This window comes from Vicia villosa, unplaced genomic scaffold, assembly GCF_029867415.1.
Source record: "Vicia villosa cultivar HV-30 ecotype Madison, WI unplaced genomic scaffold, Vvil1.0 ctg.000848F_1_1_1, whole genome shotgun sequence".
Taxonomy (NCBI): Eukaryota; Viridiplantae; Streptophyta; class Magnoliopsida; order Fabales; family Fabaceae; genus Vicia; species Vicia villosa.
This window is the reverse complement of record NW_026705375.1, coordinates 186,391-197,480: the sequence shown is the minus strand read 5'-3', so window position 1 is coordinate 197,480 and position 11,090 is coordinate 186,391. Positions and strand designations below refer to the sequence as shown.

Sequence of the window (11,090 nt, the reverse complement as noted above, 5' to 3'; positions counted from 1 at the left end):
GGGAGCTAGGGTTCCCACAGACGGAGCCACTGATCTTACCGAGCAGATCAGATGAACGGCAAATATGAAGGCTTGAAGTTCAGGATGACAGATATGGAGAAAAAGGTGTTGTACCTGCAAGGCACTCCGATGCCAAAGTAAGTATATTCCACAAGGTACAACAAAGTAATAGGGTTTTAGTGGTAAGAAAAAGATTACCTTGCCCTCTGTATGTAGAGGGATATTTATAAGATGTTTTGGAACGAATTGGACGCCTCCTTTTAGGGCGGATATTTAGGAGACGCGTGGATTGGTTGTTTACCGAGCACGAGGGGTCCTCGTGGTCGATTACTTTGCACGTTTGCCCAGTCTGGTAGGATGGAAACCACCACGTGCGTTCTGAAACGTATTGGGCCGAAGGCGGGAATGGCCCAATTGACTGGATTGGGCCGATCCAGAACATATATAATTTTATATTAGAAAAAAATAATTTTTCTATCTTTGACTAATTACAACTATCATAATATCTAAATATTCTTAATTGTCATTATATTTGTATCAATTGTACATTTTCCGGTATATAAATATAGTTTTTATTTTGACACCTAGTTTTACAGGTTGATCAGAACCTGAAGTGGGCTTGAGACTTCACGCACAAAGTTGGTGATGAGGAGGTGTACCTGCAAGGCACTCCAATGCTAAAGTCAGTAGGAGCACTGATATGTTTAAGTGTTTCTTATGGTTAAACTTGAATTACCTAACCATCACAATGAGAGGGTTTTTATAGTGCCCCCAACCCTTGGCCATTGGTCCATATTTTGGGCTAGATTGGGGATCCAGGCCCAAAATATGTGACTGCAAGGAATATAGGCGTAAAACCAGTAATCTAGGAAGGCTTCCCGAATCTAGGAATATCACCACATACACTCTCAAAGTGGTTGAGATGTACATCAAATTCGTCTTCGGTATTTGAATACATGATGTTGTTCCATTGATTCATGACATGTTCTTGTCTTTCTGATTTGATGTACTCTTTACATTTCATGCTGACATTTTTTGAAATATGAAAAGTACACAACAAATTAGACACATTTGGATACACAAAATCAATGGCATTCATTAATTCAAGTTCGCGGTCCGTCACCATGACATCTGGTAGAAACTTCTCAGAATAGACCAACTCCTTGTGCCTCTCCAGTGCCCATGTGAAGTTCTCCTCCCTCTCGTGTTCCAAATATGCAAAAGCTACTAAAAACATCATTTTATTGATGTACCACCAACAATCTCAAGCAGTGGTAGCCGGTACCTGCACAATTAAAAAATGCATCCATAAACTAGATCACTCTACATATTTTTAAGATGAGAGAAATTAATATAAATATTCTGACATGTTTGTCTTGTACGTGCAATCAAAAACCAACACCAGAGGAAATATATTCAACAACTTGATAGAGTCATGGTGTGTCCAAAAGATATCAGCCACGATATCAGAATTCTCCTTATTTCTAGACCAACACATGTATTTCTCTTGGTTAATAAGGCTCAATAACATTTGCATTTTTGTCAGTGCACCTCTCTTGCCCACTCTGTATGTTGCTCTAGCTCGATAAATCAGGTTAATACTCGTGAGATTTTCTGGGTTTTTATTTTTCAAAGCAGATTCAATGTACCTTGGTTCCATATTGTACTTCGTCATGCCATTCACAAACTTTCTTTCATCACCTTTTAGACGCCCCAAGATGTCATGACCTAACATATCCTTATCTAGTCTATGATTATGCATCCCATATTTAACCACCACCTTCAAACCAATACCACTCGGAGCAGATCTCACCCAAAATGGGCATCTAAGCCTCATAGTAGAATTGCCATCAGAAGGGGCCGCAACTGCATTTTTCTTTTTGTAATTTCCTCCTCGATCACAACCCAAAATCAATTTATCCTTCTGTTAGCTGGGGATTTCGATCGCTATATATATATTCTTCGAAGATTTAAGTTTCGAGGAAATAATGGCTTTGGATGGCTATTTTTGAGAATGTTATTTGTGATGAAGATTCCTAAAATCGAAGCTGAATCGAGATAGGTGGTCTTCGAGGCCTTGATTGGTCTTCGAAATACAAGGTTGTTGAAACTTAAATTATTTTGACTCTCACGAAGAACACATTGCCACGTTTCGAATAAGGTTCGAGCGGGAAGTTTTGAATTTCAAAATGTTCTGTTTAAATCAACGAGGACAAATGGCGCCCCAGGGATTCGAAGCGCATGCATGTGGGCAACGTGGCATTTCGTTAGTGTAGGACCGTTAGGGTCGAATTATTATAAATAAGGGTCTTAGTATCAGGATCCAGGGTGTTCATTTTGTACAAATTACTCATAAATCACTCAAGTATCAAGCGTTAAGAGAAAGAGTTTTCGCTGAGAAATGTACGTGTAACACCAACACCTTACATATGTTTGTATTTCTATTATAGAATCAAAGTATCTTTTAAATTCCTTTACTTTTTGTCAAGTCCTTCCATTCCCGCAATTTACATTCCCTTTACATTCTCGTCGAAATTTATTTATGTTTAACATCTAATCAATTTATGTTTCGTCATACATTTACTTAGTTTATTTCGTAAGTTATTCGTAGATTTACAACATCACATTGTAAAAGAATAAAACCCAAGAGAACATGAGCCAAATCATCCTAAATGACGACTTTTCAACACATGTCCTAGGATCAATCTAGTCGATCCTGCGAGTAACCAAAGTATATTCATAATTTGGAAGACTAGCGGTTGTTTACCGGAAATCACCGTAAACAAATTGGCACACCCGGTGGGACGGTGTCAAAAAGTTGTCATTTAAAGGTTTAGAACATATTAGAACCTTGTATGAAACTTAGGAACGATAAATTAACCAACAGTGCACAGCCAATTCCTAAACGTAAATACAACAAGAAAATGGTCAATTCAACCAGTGAAAGAGGAAACCAAGATCCCCCACTGTCGCAGGTCAAAAAATGATCGCCACGAAATTGTAACAAACAGAGTCGCCACCAAATTTTATTTATTCCAATGGGAAGGGGAAAATATTGATGAAACCCATGGGAAATGAAAACAATGGATAAGTCGGTCTTCGCAACTAAATGTGGGTTCGGGAGTCGGTTAAGTAAGGGGAAGATATTAGCACCCCTTACCTCCATCGTACTCGATGGGACCCATTTAGTTATTCTTATAATCGATTGTTATCTTATTATCTACTTGCGTTCTAATTATTATATGGACAAGAAAGAAACGGGATTTGGGTTTTTTATTATTGTGCTCGCGAAGACATTTGAGTCTTGTGCTTACGTATTCCCTAGTGCAATGGGAAATTCAGAGCGTTCGTAGTTCGGGGCTACGAAATTATATTTGTTTTCGTGTGCTCGCCAAGACATTGTGTCTTGTGCCTACATATCTTCAATGGAAGAATCAGAGCAATTGTAGTTCGAAAGAACTATAATTTGTCGGTAGATTTTGATGGGTCTAATCGCACTTGGGCGGGAAGACGAGTTATTTGAATGTGGTTCGCACTTGGGCGAGATTTGCACTAGGGAAAAGAGAAGATGAGTTTGAATTGAAATTGTTTTATAAAAACGTGGAACTCAAGCATTTAAACAATGGCTTAACGGTGATCGCCTAAAATACTTGAAAGAGCATTTGCTAAATTGAGCGTGATGAAGTCTTTAATGGGATACAAGCATTCAAACAAAGGCTTAACGGCCATCGCCTAAACGCTTGAAAGAGCAACTTGTACAAGTGCGTACAAACCCCTGTTGGGTGGTGAAAGAGATTGAAACGACTCGAGTTTTGAGAAGTCCTTAATGGGATACGGGCATTCGAACAAAGGCTTAACGGCCATCGCCCAAATGCTTTAGAACAACTTGTACAAGTACGTACAAACCCTTCTAAATTCAACCATTGTAGACTAAACTCAATTTGATTGTAAAAGCGCTTTGATTGGAAAAAGGAACTTGTTATTAACCAAGGTTTGTTATGAAAAGATTCACACTTTAGGCGATGAAAGGGATTTGCACTTGGAAAAGAAACGATTTGATGAGTTGAAATACGAACGAAGTTTTGAAGAGCTTTTAATGGAATCTAAGCATTCAAACAAAAGCTTAACGGCCATCGCCTAAATGCTTTAGAGCAACTTGTACAAGTACGCACAAACCCCTCTTGATTCATCCATTATCGACTAAACTCAATTCGATTATAAAAATGTTTTTTTTATTAAGAGAAGTGGAAAAAAGTGCTTGGTGTTGACCAAGGTTTATTAATATTGTTTTGAATGAAAGAATTTAGTACGAGATCAAGCATTCGAGTATACAAGAATATGGCAAGTAATTCATGCAACAATTCTAACAAGGTTATATCTAAAAGATGAACAACTTGAAGAAAATAAAATCTTTTTGATCTTTTGAAAATATTTGAAAGAAATCCTAAACATACATCTAAAAAGAAAATATTTTTTTTGGCCTTTTTAATTTGATAAAAATTTTAAATATTTTTTCTTTGATTTTGTTTTATCATTTTTTTCAATAAGACTAAACTACTTTTATTAAAAAAAAACTAAGCAAAAGATTAGATGAGCCTGGAGGTTCATTCGGCTAACTATATGGCCTAAGGTAACAACACAAATGGAAGAAAATTATACCCCATACCCCTACGTTTATCCCAATACCCCGACAATTTTTTAAAAATTCCAATTTTATCCTTTTTTACTTTTAATTTTTTATTTTTATTTTTTATTTTTTCATTGTTACTGTTTGTACGGAGAGAAGTGGAGATTGTTACGTCGTCTGAACCGGATAACCAAACATGCAGTTTTCCGGTTTGTTTTTTTAAAACTTTCATCAACCGGATATCCCAGGGATGGGTATTCCAGTTGGTTTTATTTCAAATTTTCCCAACCGGATATCCCATGGATGTGTATTCCGGTTTGTTATATTTCAAATTTTCCCAACCGGATATCCCCTTTGTGGGTATTCCGGTTCTTGTTTTTTTTTAATTTTTTCCCTTTTTTTTTTTAAAATTACTTTAATTTTAATTTTTTTAATTATATATTAAACTAAATTAATTATATATATTTAGGTGTGGATCCTCCTTTGAAGAAATGCGATGTAACTCAAACATGTGTGGATACAACTGATGTTTTTGTAACTGGTCAAAAATTTGCTAAAAGAGAAGAGGCGATAAGTTGGATTAAGGACGTTGGAATCAGGAATAAAGTAACAGTTATAATAGCTCGTTCAGATATCAAAACAGGCAAGCGAGGAAGAAGTGATAAATTAATATTTGGTTGTGATAGAGGTGGAAAATACAAAAAAACAGATAGCGAAACCCAAAGTGCTAATAAGAGATGTGGTTGTCCTTTCAAAATTAGGTCAACACCGTCGAAAGATGGTTCTGGATGGAAGATCGATGTAAAATGCGGAGTACACAACCACGGCTTACCTGATAGATTTGAAGGTCATGCTTTCGTAAGTCGACTAAATACAGATGATAAGCAACATATTGTTGATTTGACAAAACGCCATGTTCCACCAAGACACATATTATTGTCATTGCAAGAGCGTGACCCGGAGAATGTCACTCGGATCACGCAAATATACAAACATAAGAGTAAGATACAAAAAGACATAAGGGGTCCTAGAACAGAAATGCAACAATTGCTCAAGTTGGTTGAAGAATCAGGTTATGTTTACTGGAGTAGGAAAAAGGATGAGTCAGAAGTTGTGAGAGATATTTTTTGGGCACATCCAGAATCAGTGAAGTTGTTGAATATGTTTCCTATTGTATTGATTATGGACTGCACATACAAGACAAACAAGTACAGGCAACCGTTGTTTGAAATAGTTGGTATGACATCAACTAAATTAACATTTGCTGTTGCATTTGCCTATATGGAATCTGAGCAGACAGAGACTTTTTGTTGGGTATTGGATAAGTTGAAACAGTTGTTTATCAAGCAGGATAATTGTCCTCAAGTAATCTTGACTGATAGAGATCTTGCTTTAATGAAAGCCATTGAAACAATATTCCCAAAGACAGCTAATTTGCTTTGCCGATTTCACATTAACAAAAATGTGAAATCAAGGTGTAAGGAACATGTTGTGGATGATATGCGAGAAACAGTGGAGAAAATGTGGTTTGAACTGATAAAGGCTAGTGATGAGATGGAGTACCATCAACGGTTGAAACAACTTGAGGATGCATGTGTTGACTCCAAAGGTTTTATTGATTATGTGAATGACACGTGGTTGACACCGCACAGACATCGATTTGTCGAAGCATGGATCAATCAAGTGTTACATTTGGGCAACACAACAACAAATAGGTATGTTTATGTGATTTTATCGACATTGTTTCTTTATATTAATATTACAGATAATTAGTTGTTTTTTTTAATTTAAAGGGTGGAGTCTGCGCATTGGAAACTTAAGCAAATGTTAGAGAATAGCTTAGGTGATTTATGCAAATGTTGGGAGGCTATGAATGACAACATCAAGATACAAGTGGGCAACATTAGAGCTTCATTTCAGAAGAGTTTTTATGAAGTTGAGCATGCACATACTAGTCCTTTTTATTCAAATTTGCGTGGTTCAGTATCAAGAGCTGCATTGAGGCAGATTGCTGAAGAGTGGTTGAGGATTGACATGGTGGGTACCGATACGCAAAAGTGCGGATGTACTCATAGAAAAGTATATGGGTTACCATGTGCTTGTGAGTTAGGGAGATATACATTGAGTGGTGATGCGATACCAATTGAGGCTATTCATATTCATTGGAGGAAACTAAGTATGGAAGGAAATCAAGATATAGATGCAGATGATGGATCAGAAATAGACATGACAAATGCAATCGATGAAATTTGGAAAATGTGGAGGTCATTAGATGTTGTCGGAAAAGAGCATTAAAAAGCAGAGTGTGTGAGATTGCTTATCCAACTACAACAAAGATGTGTCCACCGCCTGAAAAAATTAAAACCAAAGGAGGGGTTAAGAAAAAAGGGAAGAGACCTGTGGAATATGATGTTTATCGTGATCCTTCAGGATATGAGTATGTTGATCAATCTCATTTGAGTTCTCAAAAATCTTCAAAGAGGTTATATTCACAACTATCCCAAACCTCAAAAAATAGAGAATTTGATAAATACATTGTACAATTTCCAGATTACATCAGACCATTTATTGATGACATTGTTGATGTAAGAGATGATGGAAATTGTGGTTTTAGAGCCATTGCATCTTTGCATGGTTATGGCACAGATGGATGGTCAATGGTTCGTCGGGATTTGGAGAAAGAGATTATAGGTCCTAGAAGCAAGTTGTATGAGGATTTATTTGGTCAACGCCTTCCAACAGTGAGATCATCGTTGGTGATAGAAACTTTAGGTCAACAACCACCAAATAAATGGATGACGTTACCTGAGTTGGGCTATGTAATAGCTAATCGGTATAATGTTGTTCTCGTCTCTTTAGGTCACCTTAGTTTGAGTTACTTTCCTATGACGAGTGCACATTCACCTAATGCATCCATTTACTGTATCGGCTTTGTCAATGGAAATCATTGGGTTCAGGTAGTTAGAAACACATTTTCCGTACATTCAACCCCTATTCGTGTTTTTCTGATATTTATTTTGTGTGCAGGTAAACATGAATGAAGGATTCCCGTTGCCACCTGTCACAACTGATTGGACGAAATATCGCACAAAAGATGCAACTTCTTGGATGGTAGGATTTGCCGGGCGGTTACAACATTGGCAACGACTAATGCCTATACTACCAAAACATGTCAGCTTAGATTGATTTTATGATATTACAACATTAGTACTATTGGATTTTAATATGTTGCCAAATGGATTATAAATAATTAATCTCAAACTATAAGTCTTATAATAACACAGACGTCTACAAGTCTCATAACAATACATAAGTCTCAAACTAAAACATAAATATAAACATAAAATGTGACATCAATCAGACTCATGGTCATAAGTAATTGGACCTTCCCTAGGTAATGGTCCGCCCTGTGCAAGTCTGAGTGCTCTAAATATCTCCAGAAACTGTTCGTCTTCAGGAACAGCCTGATGACGCTGTAAGTAATGATGAAGCTCATGAGATATATATGATAATCTCGGGTCTGACGGTCCTTCGTCATAGACAGGCACTGGTACCTCCATCGGCTGATCACCTCTTGGTGCTCTCAATATAGGATGTGACACCGTATAATACCACGCCAAATAATCATCGTCTGTCTCATATGGTATGGTGGCAAACATAGCTGGGGGATCATCGTGGGATCGGGTCACCTGCAACACACTCTGCCTATATGTAGCCCACTCAACATCCACATCATGTGTGTCTACATTAGGAGGAGCAGTCAGTATGTACTGTCTGTATCCAAACTGACGCAAGCATCTGTCAAGTAAATATAGAACTACAGTACCAAACCACTTCAAACCACCCCGATACAAACAGATATCATCAAAAGGACGGTGCACCCGATGATCCTCAAAAGGGCGCCAGGCAATATCGTGAGGAGTCAACTGATCTAACATAGCTCGGATGTTAGCCACTTTTTGCGTCCCCTGCCTATATTCCCATTTCATCGCCCTAGCCATCGGACTATCAATGCCAAATAACCCAGAAGTACCTCTCTTTCCAACAGTTGGAAAGTACTCATGAATCCAACACTGAAACAAAAGTAAAAGTTACTATTATAAATTAAAATAAATTATAATAAACTAAATTAAACTAAAATATTAGATATTAAGTATAATTAAATAATAAGTAAAATTTTAAACCTGAAGAAGAGAGGCATAACCGCCAAGCTGCTTGCATGAATAAAATGAGGCATCCCCTAAGTATCTATACAGAGTAACCAGTGCAGCTGCCCCCCAGCAATAGCTTCCACAAGTATCCAAATCTCTCAAAAGTGGAAGATATTTTGCCTCGACAAGAGTAAACGTCTTGTCGGCAAGAATGGTACAACCTAATAGCAACATCATGTATGCTCTCATAGCGCCTGTAAAGTTATTCGCAGTTCTTTGTTGCTCAAAAACTTGCTTCAACCAATCTAATTTATAGTAAGGACCCCTTACAGCAGAAGCCTCTGCAGTTGCATCACTCAGCGAAACACCAAACAACTCAACAGCTAGATGGATAGCATCATAATCGGTGACAACAACATCGGGGTCAACCAGCTGGCCCCTAATCGGTACATGAAGAAGCAAGAAACATCGTCTAGCGTGATGGTCATCTCGCCGAACGGCATATGAAATGACGATGTTTCAGGATGCCATCTCTCAACAAAAGCAGATAATAGATGCGTATCTACCCTCGACAAACTAGTATGCTGCAAAGATGAAAGGCCAGATGCAACTAACCAATTTTCCATCTGCCTTGGGAGCATTGCCGGAACCCATCCTATTAATTTGCTGCCATGTGCAGCAACCTTTAAGGTCGGCTTTGGTCGTCTCTCCTGAAAATAATTTGTAATATATGTTAATATATAAGTACATGTAATTTAAAAAAACATTTAAGAAAATATTTACGTACCTCGCCCAACCATAAATGATATGCAACGTGCCTCTGATATCTAACCAATAATGATGTATCCGTAGGTCCTCCGGGAAATGCCGGATGCTGCGGATCAACCTCAGGAGCAGCTCCCTGCTGTCCCTCGCCATCAGCCTCTCGACGTTGTCTTCCTCTTTGACGCATTCCGTCGATCGCACCTCCTCTTCTTCGAACCACTAAAAAACAAAAAATAAAATAGTTAACAATTAAATAAAATGATATTAAAAAAAAAACAAAAAAAAAACAAAAAAAAAATAGGAACCGGATACCCAAAGGCTGGGTTATCCGGCTTAGGTCTAGAAGAACCGGAAACCCCCTTGTTGGGTTATCCGGCTGAGACAAAATGAACCGGAAACCCCATCAATGGGTTATCCGGCTATGTAAAAGAGAAAACAAACAGAACCGGAAACCCCATAGCTGGGTTATCCGGCTGAGATATTTTAAAAAAAAACTTACTTTCTCAAAGTCTGATGAACCGGAACTCACTAGGCTGGGTTATCCGGTTTTTGGGCAAGAAAATTCCCTATTCAAAAACGTGAAAATGAGTGAAAAAGTGAAAATTTTGGTAATTTTCACTATTTATACAGGGGTAATTTTGTCCGAATTTTTTTTGGTAGGGGTATTGGGATAAAAGTAGGGGTACAGGGTATAATTTTCCAAATGGAATCCCAAAGTGTGAAAAAACTCAAGATTTGAACTGGGCCGACATGATCCAACCCGCGACCCGCCTTTTCCACTAACAAAATTGAAAGGTTGAGAAGCCCTACAAACCGAAACGAAACAATACTCATTCAGAACGAACGTGACTCTCTTTCTCTTTCGCACTCGACAACAAGGAGAAACTTAAAAGAAAACACTCACATCTCACTTGGTACCTCCATTGAAGGAGCCTTCGAAGCTCTGGTATCTCTCTCGGTTCGTTCTCTCATCTCTCAGTCTCGCTCTCGATTAATGAAAACAACAACATAACGATAGCTCTCATTTGTCGCTCTCTCTATCGCTTTTGTTTCAACTCTCTCACGGACTCAAGGATACAACATCAATCAAAACAGATAGACCCAAATCCCATATGAACCCTAAACCCCAATGATCAGATTTCAGAGGTAATTACATCAAAAGTAAATGGGAATCGAAATCGCAAATCGAAGATAAAAAAGAGAAAGATAAACCTAGGTATGTTTGATCTCCTTCTTGCTTCCACTTCTATTTCTTCTGAGTCTCGTGTGTGTGACTTCTTCTGTAATGTTATATTGTTGGTTCTGTTGGTGAATGATGAGTCTGTGAAGTTGTGTTGAGTGTGATTTCTGTGGTCTGTGAATGAGGTTGTGTTTGCGGTTGGAATGAGTTAGGGATTTGTGGGGTTGGGTATGATTAAGGGTGTGCATGGTTGCTTATTTTCAAAAACCAAACCATAACCATTTTAAAACCATTTAAATGATTTGGATTTAAAACCATAACCACATTTTAATCAAAACTGGTTATAAATTTGGTTATGATTATATAA

General features: G+C 37.8%; 1 protein-coding gene across 1 annotated transcript; it reads left to right on the top strand.

Moving 5' to 3' along the window:
• The first annotated feature begins 6,963 nt into the window (after window positions 1–6,963).
• On the top strand, window positions 6,964–7,813 carry LOC131631594 (uncharacterized). Its single transcript, XM_058902385.1, has 2 exons — window positions 6,964–7,584; window positions 7,655–7,813. The coding sequence occupies exons 1-2, from the start codon at window positions 6,964–6,966 to the stop codon at window positions 7,811–7,813; spliced, it is 780 nt and encodes a 259-aa protein (XP_058758368.1).
• Window positions 7,814–11,090: the final 3,277 nt, after the last annotated feature.